The sequence below is a fragment of the Dermacentor silvarum genome, chromosome 4, assembly GCF_013339745.2.
Source record: "Dermacentor silvarum isolate Dsil-2018 chromosome 4, BIME_Dsil_1.4, whole genome shotgun sequence".
Taxonomy (NCBI): Eukaryota; Metazoa; Arthropoda; class Arachnida; order Ixodida; family Ixodidae; genus Dermacentor; species Dermacentor silvarum.
This window is the reverse complement of record NC_051157.2, coordinates 152,905,014-152,926,386: the sequence shown is the minus strand read 5'-3', so window position 1 is coordinate 152,926,386 and position 21,373 is coordinate 152,905,014. Positions and strand designations below refer to the sequence as shown.

General features: G+C 48.3%; 1 protein-coding gene across 1 annotated transcript in view; it reads right to left on the bottom strand.

Moving 5' to 3' along the window:
- The window catches only part of LOC119448355 (uncharacterized), a 63,740-nt gene that overhangs the window by 11,214 nt on the left and 31,153 nt on the right, over window positions 1–21,373 (bottom strand). Inside the window, exon 2 of the mRNA XM_049666184.1 lies at window positions 11,905–11,940. Coding sequence (XP_049522141.1) covers window positions 11,905–11,940 — 36 coding nt within the window. The remainder of the gene's footprint in view (window positions 1–11,904; window positions 11,941–21,373) is intronic.

Below are 21,373 nucleotides of genomic sequence, written 5' to 3'. Positions count from 1 at the left end.
GATCTGTAACGCCTGTGGTCGACTTCGAGGGCCTGCATGGTGCGAGATGCGTGGTTCGGGATGATTTTTTTATTGCGATAGCAATTATATGGACACTCAAAAGCAGATTTCTGCCGTCGGCGTCGCCGTCGCCGTCGCCGTCGCCGTGAGGTTCCGTATGACGTCATTTGGAGAAGAAATCGTCGCCGCGCGCCGAACGCTGTATGTGCGAGTGAAAGGGCGCGAGGGGCGCGTCTTTCACGGGGAGTGAACGCACGGCGGAGAACAAACGCGCGTTCCGCGCCGTGCTCGCTTAAGGGCTGCAGAAGTAGGCGTCTCTTTTCTCCTTTACAATCACCATATATGTAGAGCAAACGCACCTTCTTCCGACGCGCGAGAAGCCGTGGGGGAGGGGGAGGGAAGGGAGGCGACGTTTAGCTGCGGCACCAAGTGCCTATTTATATCACAGGCTCCGGCAACAGTCACCAACGCCGCACGCATTTTGAGCGAACGCGGGCAAAACGCCGATGGCGTCGACAACAGTTCTGCGTGTTGCCGATGCTGCTGCATGTCCAAGTTTATACAGCTGATAAAGCTAATATCATTACTCCGTATAGCTCTCTACAAGTTTGCTATCGCAATTGATGCTTCGCCTTTCAGGTGAAACTGCGACCACTTTTTCTGTAGCGGACAATGCCGCTGAAGCCGAAACCAACGCCTACACCGACACCGGATGTTCTGCGACACGGGGCCCTTAACGCTCTCGCGTTAAAATATGTTGCGCAGTGAAGGCAGTCCCGAGCATCATCAATGCGCGTAAGAGCGTAGGTATCTTTCTTTTCAATTTTATTGAGATGTCGATATTCTACGCAGAATTGACAACTGTTGCCTTTCGTTTTAACTAGGACAACTTGTGAAGCCCACTAACTCGCGGACGGCTCAATAATCTCATTTACAAGCATCTTGTCAAACTCTTGTTGAATAACTTGGCACTCGGATGATGACACGCGGATGATGCCAGTGTGTACGCGATGGTTCACAAGGGAGCTTGCTTAAAGGACGCTAGTAGTAGTAAACACAATAGGTGATGTGCAACTGATAGAGGTCGTTCACTTGCGAGGGCAGAAAATCCAGAGCAATAATATTTCTGATATCTTTCGGCACATACGGAGGAGGCGGTAAAAATCGCCAAAAGAGGGTCAGGTGACAGCGATGAAATCTGGCACTCCTCTGCTGGCGACAGATTGGCCAAAGCATTGCCTTGGGAAACAACTTGAAGACAGAGTCCGAAGCTTAAGAGAGCCAGACAAGTCTTGTGAGAAGCAATGGTCACAATGGTGTGAGGAAATGAACAGTTGTGCGACAAAAAGGAGCGAGGAGACGGCGGAACCACATGGTCAGCATCCTCTACACTGGGGCATTATTAAGGGACAATAACAATCTGTGCTTGGTGCGGCAAACCAACAAACTCGGCAAAAAAGAGCTGGTGCTGGACTTTGTCAGAAACGTTTGGTGAAGTGGCCAAGTTCGCTTCAACGACATCTTCAATAACAGGACAACTTTAAGACGTGTTTATCCCTCTGATTGGTCGAAGAAGCCAGTTGCTTGCACAGTTCTGTACGGAACTACAGAAATAGATTATACGACCCCATGCTCAGAAGCCCAGTGTCTTATTCAGTGTGCTAAACACCCACCTTTGCGGCAGGTAACATATATCTGAACAATATGAATGCGTTGTACCGGCAGTAAAAAAAACAAACGTCAAAGGAGAACAGTTTCTATGGTGGCTTTCTTGAAACATTTAGTGATGGTGGAATAAAAGCCATCTCTAGAACCACACGTAGAACCGACTCAGAGCCTTGTAGACATCGGGAAAGTTCCGGTTTTATTAAATTTTATGGGCAACACGCCACATCCTCGTGGCGCTACAGTGGTCGCGGGGTGAGCCTTCCGTTGGGGCGTTCCTTCCCTCACCCAAATGCCACCAATCTCTGAGGGCTCATGCTCTTCGCGTCACTCAACACAGACAGATAAGCGGTCACTGTGTTGATAAGGATGATAAGGAAGGATGAGGGGTATATGGGTCTCATCACGGTTCATAATGGATTGACGCAGATGGATACAGTGCTAAAAAGCGATGAGGGCTTATAATGGTCGGAGCAATTCTGACAAGGTTGAGGGAGGCCGATGAGGATTGATAAGGGTCGGGCCAAGTCAGATAAGGTTGATAAGGAACGATAAGGGTGTGTAAGGATCGCATCATGCCCGATAAGGTTTATAAGGACAGATGAGGATCTATAAGGATCAGATCAATTGCGATGAGGCTGATAACTACCGATAATGGTCGCATCGAGTCCGATGATATTGCTAACTGATAAGGGTGTATTAGGGTCGGATCGAGTACGATAAGGTTTACGAGGATCGATAAGTGTTGGTAAGCGTTTATAGTGGTCGGATCAAGTTTCATAAGATTGATAATGATACCGGGCTGTATGGAGATGAGCACGTGGCACAATGCCTAAACATACCAGAAAAACTACAGAGGAGTTCCTGCATAATTTTTTTACTTCGATCAGCTGCTTTCGCTGAAAATGGTTTCCCTATCTGCAAAGACGTGATATATATTGAATGTTATGTCACTAGCTCCTGTTTCGTGATGTATTTCCGGGAAATGTAAAACTTTTCATTTAAAGTGCCATGATGCATGCTGACAATTGACTACTGCTCATGATGTGTACCCTTGTATATATATATTTTTTTCACCAAGTACCTTATGTGGAAACTACGTGTTCCTGAAACTGCGTGTCCTTGAAAAGACTCTTCAGTTCTAGGTCACCTCCATTTTCAAGATCTCAATATATATAAAAGCACAAAACCCTCTTACTAAATTTTCGTTTGCCCAATTAAAATAATTTTTTTTGCAATTTCAGGCAAAATGATGCATTCTAACAACTCTCAGAGACTTTTAAAAAATACATTTACCACAGATTTATAAGCAGAACGTTTGATGGTATCATTGTCTATATATATATATTTTTTTACAATTTCGCTTGGAGGGATATCCGGCGCTGCCATATGTGCAAGCTTTTGAACGGGACCCGTAATAAATTACTTATTATGCTATCTAAACAAGACAAAATATTGTCACGGTATGATTCATCTAGAGGAGCATCGATGAAGAAGACGCTGATGATCTGGCGCGCGCTCTCGGCCATATGGTTGACACTTGACCCCACTCCGAATTATCGCGATCCGAATGCGTGGCGGACGCCTGACGACAAGCCAATTTGCTTTCGATGTGGACGTGTTGGACACATTTCACGATATTGCCGAAGTCCTTGACCCTCGTCTTCTCGACCCAGCTCATCCAGCTTCCGCTATCCACCCCGAAGCCAGCACCAGGTGCCAAGCCAACCTGACCAAGAAACATCTGCCGAGACCCCTACTACCACCGCCCATTACAGCCGCTCGCCCTCCCCACGACGCCGCCCTCTCCACCACGCCGTTCCCCGTCCCCGTCTTACTCCCGGCGTTTTCCTTCGGGAAACTAACGGCTGCAGCTCCTGGAGGTGATGCTGCTATTCTGACCTGCTCTCCAATTCCTCTGTTGACGCTCCCTACCAATCAGAACTTGATCGACGTTGAAGTGGATGGCCTACCTGTTACTGCTTTGATTGACACCGGCGCCCATATTTCTGTTATGAGTTCTCACCTCCGCCGGCAGTTGAAGAAAGTTATGACCCCTGCCCCATCACGTGTTGTCCGTGTGGCCGACGGTGGTACGTCTCCCGTTGCTGGCCTTTGTAACGCACGTGTCAGTGTTGCCGGCCGTCAAACTTCTGTTTTGTTCACCGTCCTCGTCTGCTGTTCCAATGACGTCATCCTCGGTCTTGACTTTTTGTCCGCCCACTCCGCCCTCATCGATTGTTCCGCTGGTACTGTACAGCTTGACCTACCAAGTGTAATTGATCAACCCGGAACAATCAAGAGTCGGCTCTGTTCTGCTGAGCACGTCCGTTTGCCGCCGCAAGCCGTGACTTGTGTTGCTGTGACCCCTCTCCACCAGTTCCCGACGGTGATTATGTGCTCACTCCCATCACCGCCGTTCTGTTGACACACAGTGTTGGTTTGCCTCACACTGTTATCACTTTACGGGACAACCTTACTTGCCTTCCTGTGATTAATTTCGGACTGTGTTCACAAGTGCTCCGACAAGGCATTTCACTCGCTATGCTGACGCCCTCCTACGATTACGTTATCTCGACCTTGTCTCCTCCTGATGCTGGTCGCTCGCACACCACCGATATCCCGTCTTCTTCGCCAGATCTGTCTCCTCCCGACCTGAAGAAAATGATTGCTCCAGATCTTTCGTCCCATCAAGCTGACGATCTCCTTCGCCTCCTCTTCTCTTATAGGGACGTATTTGACCTTTGCGACCGTCCTCTGGGTCAAACCTGTGCTGTCAAGCACCGCATAAACACTGGCGATGCCCATCCAATCCATCGACGGCCATACCGCGTCTCTCCAGCTGAGCGTCGCATCATTCAAAAGGAGGTCGACAAGATGCTTGCCAAAGATATAATCGAGCCGTCCTGCAGCCCTTGGGCTTCTCCTGTGGTTCTTGTTAAAAAGAAAGATGACAGTTGGCGATTTTGCGTGGACTACCGGCATCTCAACAAGATCACTGTGATGTTTTTTGTTGTCACCGATCTCGGAGGCGTGCGGGTGTTAGACGAGATGGAGAAGGAAGACGGATGGCGACACAGCAAACAGATTTTTTAATAACACGCACACTCAAAACCAAAACTAAAAATCAAGCACACTACGGGAAGAAATACTAATAAAAATACAAACTAAAGTACAAAACCTAATGTACAAAACATTCTACTTGGCGCCTATGCGCGTCCGTGGCGGCTAACTCTTCAAAGTCAGGCAACCCTGTCTTATCTCTGAGACGCTACAAACAAAGAGTCACCTTGCTGCGTTCGTCGTTGCACGTTTGTCCGAGTCCGAGGCTCGTCGGTCCCTTTTCTCCAGCAGTAGGTGTACTCGTTGATGCTATAGTCGCTTTTGCCTTGTTGTCGGCGCGTCGTCTCTTTACCAGTAGGGAGCTCGCTGGTGCTTCGTCGGTGATGAGCTCGTCGGCTCGTCCGCAACGGCGGTCGCCGTAGCTTAGGCCTACCTGCCTAGGCCTAGCGTCGGGACGCGTTCCAACTCCTTCAAGAGTGCTGACGTGGCGTCCCGAGGAGGATCAATCGTGCCGGTCTGCCACAGAAGGGGGAGCCTCTCTGGGGTGCCTGGTCCTGCCGTGAGAAGCTGCAGCTCGTCCAGGAGCCTCGCCCGAACTTGCCGAGGTCGACGGCCACGCCTTGGACGGCCAACGTCACGGACTCGGCCAGACCCCCAAGTCTCCCGTCGCCAGTGCGGTGCTGGCGATGCGACCTTCCTGGCCCGGAACCACGTCGATAATCCTCAGACAGCGCCGTTCATCCCTCGATTACGGCTCGGCTCACGCGCCTCGCGCGCTCGCGCCGTACCGAACGCTCCGCTCACATCGTCTTTTTCTTCTTTTATGGCGCCGCCGGCGTCTTACTCATGACATGGCTCCCCTTTTTAAGAGCTTTTTTCTCAAAAAACTGCTTTCTGTCCACCTTCTTTCTTGGTGGCGAACTTGACTCTTGTGACTTGGGTGCCTTTTTGTGCTTCGTCGGTGCTTACCGATTATCACCACACTTCACTGCACTGTCGCGCACATTTCACTGTTTGCACTGTTCACAACACTCATGAGTTCATTGTTCGCGCCACTTCAAATATGTATATTTGTTTTTATACGCGTTATGTTCTCACTGCTTAGTCAATCCATCGCCCTACTCATGTAATCTGCCCCCACGTTCTGTCGTCCCTTAATATACTCTATGTGGAAAGTAAGGCTCCCTCTCATTATATCTGTTATACGTCGGCTTAGCTTTATATTCGCGGGCTCCTCTGTTAAACACTGCATCTCGCTCCGCCCAACTTCTATTTGCTCGGGTAGGTCTGAAAATCCTTCCTCGACCATTTTTCTCTGCCTGGGGCCTGCCCACTGTTTGCATCTTATCTCGTGTATCCTCCTTGGGCTCGACTCGTCCCGTTCCCAACTTGTGCCCTACAAATTCCCTAGTCCTGTAGCCTATCTCACACTTGGTTGGCTCTATCGTCAATCCTATGTCCCTGTCATCGGCAATCACCAAACAAACACCAGTCTTCTCCTCGTTTTTCCCCTTAGCCATCGTCTTTTGGCATACGTCACATGCTTTTACATATCGTTTCACGTCACTCTGCACTCCCAGCCAAAAGAACTCTTCTGTTATTTTTTGTAACGTGTCCTTGATTCCCTGGTGACCTGCCGTTACACTATCATGCGCTAACTTCAATACTTTATTCCTCAGTCTCTTCGGGACCATCAACTGTAATACTTCCCTACCTGAACTGAATATACATCTCCGGTACAATAAATTGTTCTTCTTTATAAACTCCGCTACTGTCCGACTCCTTTTCCTTTGTACCCGTTCCCCTATCTTCTGTTCACACTTTCTTATCGACTCATCCTTGTTCTGCATTTCTCTAAATTCTGCTACCGTTATATCTAACCCCTTCACGGCCGTAACCTGCAATGCTGGCAAAGGTTTGATGCCCTTGCTATTTGCTCGTGTTTGTACTACAGCGGCTACGTCTGTGTCTTGCATTTCCACCTTTCGCGCTTCTAAGCGTTCCTTCTCTTCTACGTCCTTCTCGGCCCTCTTCCAATTTGGGTCGGGGTCATCTGCTTTCCTCGCTCCCGGTACATTTCCCACAATCAAATCATAGAGGGGATCGTCTACACATCTAGCTGTGACTAGTCCTGTATAGAAGGGTGTCGATATTTGGATCTGTGCCTCTGGCAGATACTTGACTGACTTGTCTACCAAGATCACTGGTTTAAAGTATCCGGTCATGCTTTCATGCGGCACTAAACTTTTCCTCACTATAATTGTATTTGCTCCTGTGTCTCTCAGCACTGTAACCTTGTGCCCTTCTACCTCGCCTTCCACTACAGGCATGTTCTGCTCTCTCTGTCCCTCCTCTATTGACTTCACAATACATGCAGTCTTATCCATGAATCTGGTCCTGCATTCGTCTGCTCTGTGACCTTTCTTTTGGCACAACTGGCAAACTACCGGTGCTTCGTGACGATTACCTCTCACCCGACAGTTCATCGCTACATGACCCAACCGATTACATAGGAAACACCTCTGCGGTCCCCTTGGTCTGTTCATTTGTCCTTGATTCTTCACCTCTTCTACCGCTGCTGCGTGCGTATCTTTATCACTCTTTCCCAAATTCTTCAACCCTTGTGCTTCTACAAACTGTTCGGCTTGTTCGGCCATCTGCTTTACTGTTTGCAACTTTCTTTCTTTGAGAAATATTGCCAGACTGTTACTGCACCTGGCCAGAAATTGTTCACCCACGACTTTGTCACGAACTGCTTCATACGTTTTGTCAGTCTCTGAAAGCTCTATCCACCTTTCGAAGTAGTTAGTTAGTCGGCACGCAAACTGTTTGCCTGTCTCCGAGTCTTCTGGCTTGCATGAGCGAAACTTCTCTCGAAACCCTTCTGCCGTCAACCTGAATCTCTGTAATAAAGTATTTTTCACCTTGTCGTAGTCTAGTGATTCTTCAGCTGACATACGCCCATATACACTCAACGCTTCACCCACCAAACATAGGCTTAAGGCGTTAGCCCACTCGCTCTTCTCCCAGCCTTGCCCGATGGCTATTCTCTCGAACCGATGCAAATACGCATCCAAGTCGTCTCTTCGCTCGTCAAAAGGAGCCATTAATTTTCTAGGGCAAATTCTCTTTGGTCTGGAAGCAGCTGAGTCGGATGACGCCGATCCGGGTGAACTTGTGCCTTCGCGAGAACCCGCGCCCATCTCCGCTAGTCTTATCTTTAGTTCTAGAATTTCCTTTTCGCTTTTCTGCTGTTCGCGTACTTGTTCATGTTCCTCGCGTGCTCGTTCGTGCTTCTGGCGCTCTCGTTCGTGTTCCTTCTCTTTCTCTTGACGAGTGTACTCAAAAAATGCCATCGCCTCATCCTTAGACATATTCAAATCCTTTGCTATTGCCGCCAAACGCTCCCACTCCATCTTTGCTACTGCCGAGTATCGGTGACTGGGCTAAGATAGAATCCGGGAACGGATCCTGGCAGGCTCGCCAATTGTGATGTTTTTTGTTGTCACCGATCTCGGAGGCGTGCGGGTGTTAGACGAGATGGAGAAGGAAGACGGATGGCGACACAGCAAACAGATTTTTTAATAACACGCACACTCAAAACCAAAACTAAAAATCAAGCACACTACGGGAAGAAATACTAATAAAAATACAAACTAAAGTACAAAACCTAATGTACAAAACATTCTACTTGGCGCCTATGCGCGTCCGTGGCGGCTAACTCTTCAAAGTCAGGCAACCCTGTCTTATCTCTGAGACGCTACAAACAAAGAGTCACCTTGCTGCGTTCGTCGTTGCACGTTTGTCCGAGTCCGAGGCTCGTCGGTCCCTTTTCTCCAGCAGTAGGTGTACTCGTTGATGCTATAGTCGCTTTTGCCTTGTTGTCGGCGCGTCGTCTCTTTACCAATAGGGAGCTCGCTGGTGCTTCGTCGGTGATGAGCTCGTCGGCTCGTCCGCAACGGCGGTCGCCGTAGCTTAGGCCTACCTGCCTAGGCCTAGCGTCGGGACGCGTTCCAACTCCTTCAAGAGTGCTGACGTGGCGTCCCGAGGAGGATCAATCGTGCCGGTCTGCCACAGAAGGGGGAGCCTCTCTGGGGTGCCTGGTCCTGCCGTGAGAAGCTGCAGCTCGTCCAGGAGCCTCGCCCGAACTTGCCGAGGTCGACGGCCACGCCTTGGACGGCCAACGTCACGGACTCGGCCAGACCCCCAAGTCTCCCGTCGCCAGTGCGGTGCTGGCGATGCGACCTTCCTGGCCCGGAACCACGTCGATAATCCTCAGACAGCGCCGTTCATCCCTCGATTACGGCTCGGCTCACGCGCCTCGCGCGCTCGCGTCGTCTTTTTCTTCTTTTATGGCGCCGCCGGCGTCTTACTCATGACAATCACCAAAACAAACGTGTACCCGATGCCACGCATAGACGAGGCCCTGGATTGCCTTCACGGCGCCAAGTATTTTTCTTCAATCGACCTTCGGTCAGAGTACTGGCAGATTGCCGTTGATGACATGGACAGTGAGAAGACCGCTTTTGTTACTCCTGACGGCCTTTATCAGTTTAAAGTCATGCCTTTCGGCTTATGCAACGCCCCGGCCACCTTCGAACGCATGATGGACACCCTCTTACACGGTTTTAAATGGTCCATTTGTCTTTGTTATCTTGATGACGTCATTGTATTTTCACCGAACTTTGAAACGCATCTCGACCGACTTTCTTCTATCCCTTCTGTTTTTCGCAAAGCCGGCCAGCAACTTAATTCGTCTAAGTGCCACTTCGGACGTCAGCAACTTATCATGCTCGGTCATCTCCTCGACTCAAGCGGTGTTCGCCCCGACCCTGACAAAGTTCGAGCTGTGCAGCAGTTCCCCGTTCCGACTTGCACAAAGGAAGTTCGTAGCTTTCTCGGACTGTGCTCCTACTTCTGTCGTTTTGTGAAGAATTTCGCGGAAATCGCACGCCCTCTCACTAACTTACTGAAGAAAAGCGTGTCGTTTTTTTTGGGGTGCTGCACAGGCTGCCGCCTTCTCTACCCTCATCACGTCGCTCACTACACCACCTGTCCTGGCTCATTTCGACAGCTCCGCTCCAACAGAACTCCGCACCGATGCCAGCGGCTACGGAATCGGCGCTGTTGTAGTCCAGCATCAGAATGGGCATGCCCGTGTTGTCGCCTATGCCAGCCGTCTCCTTTCCTTAGCCGAACAGAACTACTCTATTACAGAACGGGAGTGTCTTGCTCTCGTTTGGGCGGTGGGAAAATTCCGCCCCTATTTACATGGCCAGCATTTCACTGTGACTACCGATCACCACGCACTTTGCTGGCTTTCCTCGCTTAAGGATCCCACTGGGCGTCTTGGTCGCTGGGCACTCCGGCTCCAAGAATACACTTACTCTGTTTCTTATAAATCTGGCCGATTGCATCGGCATGCTGACTGTTTGTCCCGCAATTTCGTGGATCCGCCTGAAGCCTCTGATGACACGCCTGCATGTGTACTCTCGCTCTCCGCTTTAAGCCACATCCGTGATGAACAGCGCCGTGATCCCATTTTAAGTGAGCTTATTTAGAAGCTGGACTCCGCAGCGCCCGATCCTTCCCTTCGCCTCTTCGTGCTTAAAGATGACACGTTATATCGCTACAACGTCCACCCGAACGGACGGCCAGTTACATGACGTTCTTGGCCAGCTACATGACGCGCCGACCGCTGGTCACCTTGGAGTTTTCCGGACCTACGATCGCGTTCGGCGTCGCTTCTTTTGGCCTGGTCTTTACCGCTCTGTTCGTCGCTAGGTAGCTGCTTGTGAACCCTGCCAACGCCGAAAGAAACCACCTAAGCCTCCCGCTGGCCTCCTTCAGCCCCTTGACGTTCCATTTGACCCCTTCGTCCGAGTTGGCCTTGACCTCCTCGGTTCTTTCCCGACCTCTACTCCTGGAAACAAATGGATTGCCGTTGCTACGGACCACTCCACCCGCTACGCAATTACACGCGCTCTCCCTACCAGTTGTGCTACGGACGTCGCTGATTTCCTGCTACACGATTCATCTTACATCACGGAGCCCCTTGTTAACTCCTCACTGACCGTGGCCGTTACTTTCTCTCCAGAGTTATCGATGACCTGCTTCGCTGCTGCGCGACAAAACGCAAATTTACGACGGCTTACCACCCACAAACTAACGTCTCGACTGAGCGCTTCAACCGGACGCTTACTGACATGCTTTCTATGTATGTATCATCTGATCATCTAGACTAGGATGTTGCGTTGCCCTTCGTTACATTCGCTTACACTTCCTCCCGTCATGATACTGCTGGTTTTTCACCCTTTTATCTCTTGTTTGGCCGCTACCCAACGTTACCTTTTGACACTATCATCCCCGATGCCATCCATTTGCCAACTGAGTACGCTCGTGATGCCATTTCCCGAGCTGATGAGGCACGCGAAATTGCTCGCCGTCGCCTTACTACATCGCAAGGCCACCAGAAGCACCGTTACGACTCCCGTCATCGCGACGTTATGTATACTCCGGGTGCCTTTGTGCTTCTATGGACTCCGACTCGGCGTGTTGGACTCTCAGAAAAATTGCTTTCGCGGTACTCCGGAGCCTACCGTGTCTTACGCCCTGTAACAGACGTCACGTATGAGATTGGCCCGCTCGACTCTTCCTCGCCAACCGTTTCATCACCTACTGACGTTGTTCACGTATCCCGCCTTAAACCTTACCGCTCGCCTGGATCATAGCAAGCACCGTGACGGTGCTTGAGCAGCCGTGGGTCATGTCACGGTATGATTCATCTAGAGGAGCATCGATGAAGAAGACGCTGATGATCTGGCGCGCGCTCTCGGCCATATGGTTGACCCTTGATCGCCTTGTAAATATGCTGTAAATACGTTTTCCTGTTGTGTTTGCCTCCCCGTAACAATATTTTATGCCAAATTAGATAAAATACGACTCTTCAATATTTAACGACGTTGGTCCGATGCCACGCCCATATATATCTCTACATGCCTTTCAGCAATAACTGAACTGAAATGGGGACCGAATGGCCCATTACAATGTTCATAAGTTCTCTTCGTAGGAAACGTCTTCCACTCAAAGTTTCCTGATTTTCCGGTAACATTGAATGTGCGATTCATACGCTTATTCGCTTATCTTGACACTTAAGGGAAAAAAGCAAGCACTTACTGCTCTGAGCCTTAACAGCAGGCATCACTTGGGACACTGAAAAAAGAACAAACGTTATAGTCTATCACGTGATACAAAACACACTTAATTCACTGAAAAACAGCGCGGCCTAGTAATGAAAATCCTGTCCAAAGAGACGTGACACAGAGAACGCGGACCGAACAAGAATGCACCGATCTTGTGCTGTCCAGTTAAAGGTTGAATGGGCAGGGGTAAGGTGTCTCAGACATGCTGGCCGATGTTGTGATACCTGGACGTTTCTTTGTCAAAGACAACCTTGTAATTCTTGACCTGTTGGTTGGTAGGAATTAACAGAGGGACTTCACGTGCCGTTGCTGTCGGCCGAGGTTACATGCAAAAATTATGGTTGATACCTCTTTCATAGGAATCGGTAGAACACGAAAGTGAAACATGTCTTCACAGAAACTGTTGCATGCTTATTCTACGTAAAGAATTAAGTTCCAAGTAGCCGTCAGCGGCACCCTACCACTGCACAGGGATCCTCGACATTTGCCACACAAGCGAAAAGTTGTTGAATGACTCGCTACCGGGAAATAAACCCAGGAGACACTGCGTTACACGTGCCGGAGCACTGCGGAAGTCCGCCATAAGCCACATGCGTTCGCAAACCGAACAAGCGAAACCAAACGGCTTGTTAGTAAATCGATTCGTGAACCCACGGTCTGCTACAATGAAAGGCGCACGATTTGCGCTTCGCCGACCGTATTGTTTGGTACGCGGCGTCCTGTTGGCGAGAGGCGTCCTGCTGCCGAGTAGCATCGGCGAATTTACGAAGATTTTGGTTCGGCTCCGTAATGTCTTACGCATTATGGTTGCGACGCGCTCAGCTTCAGGAATGTCAGTGGCAGAGTTCGCGCGAGTGCCGCGAACATGCGAAGGCGTTCTGCTTCACGCTGGCCTCTTGCCGGACCAAAGTGAGATTCGTCTGTCGTGGTCGTTGCTTTCTGCGCCGCTTAGCACAGCAGTTTCTAAGGCGAAAGCCTTAGAAATGCATGCTTCAAGGGCGCATTGTGAGGTACAGAAAGTCACGTGACCCAAGAAAGGCCAGCAGCGAACCAAAGCATGTCCAGCCGTGTATAGAAGATGATTAATTATTGATTGAGTAGTGATTCGAATAAGGTGGATTAGGGTGTATTAAGGTCGATTAAGGTGTATTACGGACACATAAGGAGGATTAGGGTGTATTTAGATGGATTAGGCTTGACAATAGGGAGGATTAGGGTGGATTAAGGTCAAATAAAAAGCGTTATGGTGGATTATGGTAGTATAAGTAGGAATAATGTGGATTAGGGTAGGTTAAGGTGGATTAGGGCGTATTATGGTGGATTAAGGTGAATTACAGTAGGCTTTCGAAGGCTTTCACCTTCGCGTTTATTAGACGATAGTTAAGGACACCAGAGAAATTTTCTTAGTTTGTGCCACCGCAAGCGAAGCAGTAGGCGGCGTGTAAGCACTGCTGATGCATGTTGAAGCAGCACTCCATAGGCGACGAGGTGTCGCAGGCTAATCCGACGCGAAAGCCAAACCATGTGCGGAAACTGCGTCGTCACCTTAGCCAAATCCCGCATTGGAGTCTCCACTGCGCTGAGACAGCCGAAGCGATCACTGTTGGCGCTCAGTACTGTCGTGATACTCTACTTCGCTTTAACGCTCCTAGATGGCGGCGCCATCCCTATCAAGAATTCATACTTGACGAGTTCGTCGCGCACATCCCATAGGTTACAGGAAGTTGATCGTGGATCCCGACATAAAACGCTTTCGTGGTAAAAAGAAACTGAAAAAAAACGACTGCAGAAATTTTGTGTTTCTAAGCATAGTTGTAGGGAGGACTAGGAGAATAAAGGCGATTCAACTTCTAGTTGACGTGGAAAAAAACAATGTGTACCTGAGCGAGTTCTTGGTGAGAATATATAGCACGGGGTGACTGCGCACAGCACTGTCTCGCGCCACCCCTCGCGTGAGGATAGTCGGATGAGCATCGGACTGCATAAAGATTTTCACCGCACGTCTTCGTGATCGACCCACATTTTTACACTGCACATATCTAGTATTTATATTGCAGTGCCCTCAGGATCGGCCCACATCCGAGATCGGTACAGGAAACAGGCTAGAAACATACCCGATATAGAGAAGTTGGGCTAACTCGCTACGAAAGATGTCTTTAAAACGCACGCAGCCTCAACTGCACTTGACCTTTACGTAATCAGAAGCAAGCTTGATTTCTTAAAGACTTGTCCTTATGAATTATGTAAGTACTCTGAAGCATAAGGCTATGGGCTCTTTGACTGAGAGAGAGAGAGAGCAAGGAGAGGAAAGGCAGGGAGGTCAACCAGAAGAGCGTCAGGTTTGCTACCCTGCACTAGGGGTAAGGGAAAGGGGGAATAGTAAGAGAGAAATAGGAAGAGAATGAGTACTGAGTACACGTGGGATGGTGTACAGGGACGCTATAGGCGGTCTCTTAAACCGGTGCACTTCAAATACTGTACTCATGCATGCATCGCTTTTTGTGCCAGTGACGGTTGTGGCCACGGTCTCAGTATCTTTGACTCAGAGAACGCTCTCGAGTCCAGTCGGTTTAAAGTTGTCCTAAGAGCGAGGCGTTACGTCGTAGCGAGGACAAGTACAAAATAGGTGCTCGATTGTTTCCTGGCACATACAGGAGTTGCACATTCGCCGCTCGGCCATTCCCATACGGTATGCGTAAGCGTTCGTGAATGCCACTCTCAGCAACAAGTGGCACAGCAAGGTTGTTTCGCCGCGGGAAAGGCTGGATGGCAGTTGTAGCCGTAGCGAGGGGTCCAACTTATACAATCGGCAATTGTAGGCAATTGAACTCCATAAACCTTGTGACTGATGTGTCCTATTATCCTATGGCTCAGGCCCCCCTTTGTGTGTGTATGTTTTTGATGTCATGCTGTCTGCGTTTATCTCGCAAGTTGAATGATAATTTATGTGGAGGCAGTAATGACAAGATATGGTTATATAAATTTATGCAGTAGTACATGCAATTTCAAACTCATTAGAAACATTGCTGGTTCTTGTTCGACAAGCCTTATGCCTCGTGATCCGTCTGCACACTTGATTAGCAGTGGACGTGTAAGAACCGACCGCACTTGAAAGGGTGCTATCGTTCGCCGGAAGGGATGCAACTGGCTGACTTCACTGCACAATTTTGATTTGCTTTTGTTTAATGTGTTATCTGCTCTTTACAAAACACAACATGTTTGCATTCTTTCAAAATTGTTGCTTGTGTTTTATAGGAGGTAGACGAAGAGAATCAAGTAAAAAAAAGGGTTGTTTAGGGTGACATAGTTCGTTAGATTGGTGTGATATGTCACGACCAGCGTAAAGTGAGGATTAATACAGGTGCAGTAAGATAAAAAGTCTGAGTCACTTGCCTCAGTTCCGCTGGCCTACAACTAAATATAAAGAAATGTTGCTTCACTGGTCGGAAACTGCTTATTCTGGACCATGTCCTCTCCAGAGATGGCGTCATTCCGGCTTCAACTAAACTGTGTGCCGTTTCCGAATTTCCTAAACCCACCAAAATAAAGGAACTTCGCAGCTTGCTCGGCCTTTGTCAGATTTTTGTCGTGTCCTCCGTTACTTAGCCTCCATCATAGCACCTTGACTGAGCTGCTCCGCAGCAGCGGCAACCTCTCGGCGTGGTCACCAGCATGCGACGATGCATTCGCCTCACTGCGCCACCTGCTTGCGTCACCTCCGATCCTGCGACATTTCGACCCATTCGCCCCGACTCATATCCACACAGACGGTAGCAGGGTTGGCCTCGGCGTAAATGATTGTCCAAAGTAAACCTGGATTTGACGAGTGCGTCATTGCTCACGCCAGCCGTGCGCTCACTAAAGCCGAAGCCAACTATACAGTTACGGAGAAAGAGTGTCTCGCTATCATATGGGCAATAGTAAAGTTTCGCCCTTACCTTTACGGACGCCCACTCGACGTGGTTACAGATGGCTCTCCTCCTTGAATGATCCATCTGGTCGACTCGCCCGTTGGGCATTACGGCTCCGAGAGTCTGACATTCGCGTCATTTACTGATCGGGACGCAAATATTCTGATGCAGACGCTCTGTCCCGCTCACCTCTCCCACCTGGCGTTGTGTCCCCATAGCTTGGATGGCGTGTGACCTATCACTTTCTTACATATCAAAGGGCGATGGTCGATATCAATGCCGGCCTTATCGGCTGTAAACAAGCCACCGGTGACATGCCACAGGCTACAGCGCTTTGCTATGCGATTGCTCAGATATGACTTCGACCTGAATTTCGTTCCATCGAAGCATCTAATGCTCGCAGACATGCTGTCTCCAGCACCCAGCAATCGGGGCACTGATCCAGTTAGCACCGCGGACTATAAAGTACGGTACGCTCACTTATTAGCGGCGAAACCTGGAAGCGTCTCGTCGCAGTAACGGCCAAGGATAGCTATCTGCAAGAGTGCTACAGAACTCTACAGAACTTAAAAACGGGTGAACCAATAGACTGGTCCGTTGAAACCTTTTCATCCGAGCTGTCTCATATTAAGGTGTCCTATTCAAGGGGTGCAAGGTCGTAATGACAATCAATATGAGGTGAGACATTTTGCAGCATATAGCGAAGTGCTTCTGTCCATGAGATGCACAAGTTTGTCCGTACGCTGGGCATTTTCGTGGTGCATGCTCCCTTCCACACGTTCGACGTTTATAACTCTTGCGCTGCTTTACGTTCGAAGCACCACTTGTCTTGTGCGCTTCATCGATTTGCTTTTGTTCTCTCATCCAAATTTCCTGGTTCGCTGCTGCTACTTCAGCTGCCTTTACACAGTTCCTCTGCCTTTTGCAGCGTTAGCTGGTTGTTGGAAAGAAGCTTCTCTCGAGTCTTAGTTAGCGTCGCGTGTTCCAAAAACAATCTGGTCTCAGCTCATTGACTCTGCTAGTCCACCAAAGTTACACGCTCGAGCCTTCGTCTTCAGATGTCTTAAGAAATGTTCAAAAGGCTCACATGGCTTTTGCATTCGGCTACGGAACAGCTAACGCTGATGCACCGCATTGATTTGTGAAGCGAAGTATTCGTTGAACTTCTTGATCACTGCGTCGTAATCATCCTTTGACTCAGGTTCCGTGAAGCTGAAGATGTTGTACATCTTGATGGCTTCTCCAGCAACGCTTAGTAGCAACCCAGTTTTGTCGATCCTTCTCGTTTCTTATTCGTTGGTTCCGCTGCATTCAGGAATAGTTGGAACCGTTGCTTGAACAGCCCCCACTGCTTACCTATGTCACCCTCCAACCACAACGACTCCGGTGGCTTCACGCAATTCATACTGGTGACCTTCGCCTGGCCACTGGTATCCTTGAGACCAGCGGATAAGCGCACGGGCTAGACCCTTCTGACAACATGTATCAGCAGGACATGTTCCGGCTAGCCTGGGCACGAGTGCCCAGAATCTATTCAGGAGGATCTAAGGGGGCAACGCCCCTCAGGTGAATTATGCTACAATATACAGAGAAGTTGGGCAACGCCCCCTCAGCTTATCTTGCGTAGCACACGTGCCAGACGCGATACAATACAGGTCCGACATTTTGCCGCATTCATGATCGTTCCAATTTGAAAAGCCTTTAGCATTGCTTTGCCAACAATTCTCATCGTCATTTTAACATGTACCACATGACACATACATAGCTATGATACTTAGCCGCAAGTGACGGCACAATCCTTGTTTCTACCGCTTATGCTCGTCCAGCATCCACGCAGAACCGAACAATCGGCATGTCGTAAACTCGCGTCAAACGGCCGTCAATTATGCCATCACCGTCATACGAACGGTCTCGTCGTAGTCTTGTTGTTGTCATCCCACATAAACTCGCATCACCAAGAACATGAAGCGTATATGTGCCTTTCAACCGTTACCCTCAGGAAACGCTCTCTAGGCTGCCCAGCATTTCTCGCGCATTGTTATGCACATCCATTATGGCCATGAAAATGTTGCTTACCAAGCTTGCTGCGACACCCCTATTTCACCAGATTTGGTTACAGCAACCCTAAGGGAAAATAGCGCAGTCGACATATTTGAAAGGTTGTAATGTCATGATATACATGTTGTTTATATGTAACCAAATTACATCCACGACGTCATCTTTCTCCCTAAATGTTTATTTATTTTATCCTGAATGGTAGAGATCATCCTATATAAATCATCGTAAGCAATATTATGCACGTGTTTGTCTTAAACTCGTAAGGTAATTTGTCATATTATGCATGTATATTTATTTAATTAGAGACAGATAACCGAAACAGCGCGTTTAGCGGTAATAAACAAAGCAGATACTACGTTGAACTTATCCTTTATTGTGTTATAAATGAAATAAAAACGAGGAGAAATATCGCCGAGGCTATGAAAACGACTGTCAGCTTGGCTATTTTAATTAAAACGCCATGTAGTACACAACAAGCGTGGTGTATCGCCCATTGTTGTTATGTTCCTTTTTGACGGCTTATGCGAAACCTTCTGGAGAAAAAAATTCCTCTGGTTATAATTAGCGGTGCCTCTGTAGCGGCTCAGGGGTTCTGTAATAATAGCGTTTCTCGAAGGCTTTACAATGAATAAAATTACGAAGAGTAATAACTCGTACTTACAATATTACGACGACAAAGGCACATAATGACAGCGTCATTACTTGCGAGCAGTCCTGGCTGGGTATTTAATTCTAGCATATGTGGGTGCCTATTTATACCTAAAGGCCTAGCACGGACCGAGTTCCGGGCGAATGGCTTACAAATTCTATTCGTTATATTACATGCAGCCAGGATAATGTCTCTGACCTTGTAAGTATAGCGCACACAATGACGAGACAAAACAATAGCAGACGCACAAAGCGCTCACTCCACCCTAGCAAGATCTGTGGGGCGTTTGCATTGTTTAAATTGTCGTAAAGCTACGTAAAATAGCGACATATGTGAGCGAATAACAGCAGTCTGTACGGAAGTACGAGTACATTTGTCTAACCTTCTACGTACAGCGAACTCAAGGATGACACAAAATAAGCAATGGCACATGGACAAAGGGCTTAGTCCAGCCTAGCAAGACGTGTGTGACCTTTAGATTATTATTTACGTGGGCTATAAGAAAACCTAAAGTTATATACAATAGCAGCATATGCGATAACACTGGCAAGTTTTGAAATAGCGCCAAGTTGCCGATAATAACTCATTTTTATTTCTCACGCCAAAGACCCCATTAAACCATTCACTTTCCCGAAATATGAACGACCACAAGGTTTGCGTTATCAAACAGCCTTCTAAATACTGCGTGCCTGAAGTAATCCTACGGAAATCCTAAACCGAACCTTCTAGTTGTACAGATGCTTCTTTACTTTCTCCCGCACCTAGTTGTACCCGCGCTGGTTTCGCATCTTGAAATTAAGTATGTAGTGCAATTCTTACTTGTTGAAGCTCTAATCTTTGCATTGCTGTTTCTCTTGGTATCTCGAACCTTCAATTTCCTATTCAGCTATCCGAGTATGGAATGTTTGAAATTATTCCAATGCTCCAGATCAGGCGCGTAGCCAGGGGGGAGGGGGGGGGGCTGATGGGGCTTCAGCCCCTCCCCCCCCCCCCCCCCCCCGAAATGTTTTCGTGCTGTCATGCACCGCCGACCAAAACAACCACCGGTGCCGGGAATCATTCTGGATTTCGTCTACAATGTCGTTTTGACGCTCGAAAAGACATTGTGGCGCGCAAACTGCGAACTCGGGCTGGATTTCGTGGCAACGCCCATGCACCTGGAGTCACATAACGTAAGGAGCCCCAGCCGAGCACAAGGTTTCAAGGGCTTTTCGATAGCGAGCGGGCGCGTCGCGGCATCTCGTAGCGGCACCGAAATCTACGGAGTGCATGGATTTCAATTCCGAAACTTGATGGGTATAAAGTTCTCATACACTTTTGACGCGAAAAGTGCACTGACATTTCCAAAGGCATGCTTCTGATTTTTAATTCTGGAAGTTTCTGGGTTTAATGTTTTTATAAACTTGGGCCAACATGCACGCACTCGAACGCTCGTGTCCAAGCCGTTCCAGAAATGGAAGCACGCGCTCGCACTCTTCCACACACACGAAAATATTAAATATCGCCGTGACTGTCAGCTGGCATCTGATAATTTTCTGCAAACATTTCAGGAAGCGCGCCAAATATGATCAATCAGCTGGACCAGGGCAGGCAAAGTAAAGTAAGAGAAACAGATGACAGTTAACGGCCTATTATTGAGGCAGTTCTTTTTGCGGGCGACAAGATCTGGCTCTCCGTGGTCATATAGGGACAGTGGTCCTATGGATTGAAGCAAAGCCCCCGCTTAAAATATGGGTATTTTCAGAGCGATTCTTCGCATTCGAGCTGATTGTAGACATACATATCTGAAGAACCATTTGGAAGTTGCCCCAATAATTTCTCGTATTAACCAGACGTACAAAACTAAATTATAGAAATTCGTGGTGAAATTATCAAAGAAAGACTAGATGCAAACGTGAACGCTGCAGGCTGCTTCTCCGTACTTGCTGACGAAACGACGGATATTGCTGGAATCGAACAGCTTACCGTTTGTGCAAGGTACGTAAAAAGGCTGTGAACGATATCGAAGGAAGGAAGGAAGGAAGGAAGGAAGGAAGGAAGGAAGGAAGGAAATAGAGGTGAAAGGCCGAGAGGTTAATCAGGTTAAGTGTCCGGTTGGCTACTCTGCACAGGGGGATGGGGTAAGGGCAGAAAAGATTAGAAAACAAGAGAAGAATAAAAAGAAAAAAAAGAAACGTATCAGTCCGCACATTCTATATTTTTCACTAAGTCCTGTTTCTTTTAAAATCGTACTAGCGCTTTTAAAGCATTCGTTCCGACTCCGCTGCGACCAGGGACCAAGATTGTGGCTTCCGTAAGAGGACGGCTGTCTACCTTGTCGGGCGTGGTGCTGAGGAAACGATATCGAAGTGTTTTAGGTTTTATCACAGGAATAGATGCCCTCTCTCATGGACTGCAGGTTATATGTACATGTGTACAACTGCTGCAGATTATAGTCACCCTTCCAGTGCCACTGCCAGGGCAGAAAGATTTCAAACATGAGATTACTAAAAAAACCACTTGCGTTTACAATGTGAGGAAAGCATGGTTTGATGGTTTCGAACTGATATAGTTCTAAAGTTCCCGTGATATTTCTTTACTTGTTAGATAGACAAGAAAAAACGCGGAAGCATTGCTATCAGCTATTTCTGCCCTTATTTTTGAGACATACGAAGCTATTCTTTTATAAAACAAACACATAATTTACTTGTCTTGACAGTGCGTAGCATTCAATAATTCGTTTTCAGCATCTAATATACACTGGCATTGGCAATGGCAATGCAGTTATTATTCATGGATTTGATGCCTCGACAACTTTTACAAGGAGGAAGCCGAGTTGCAACTTG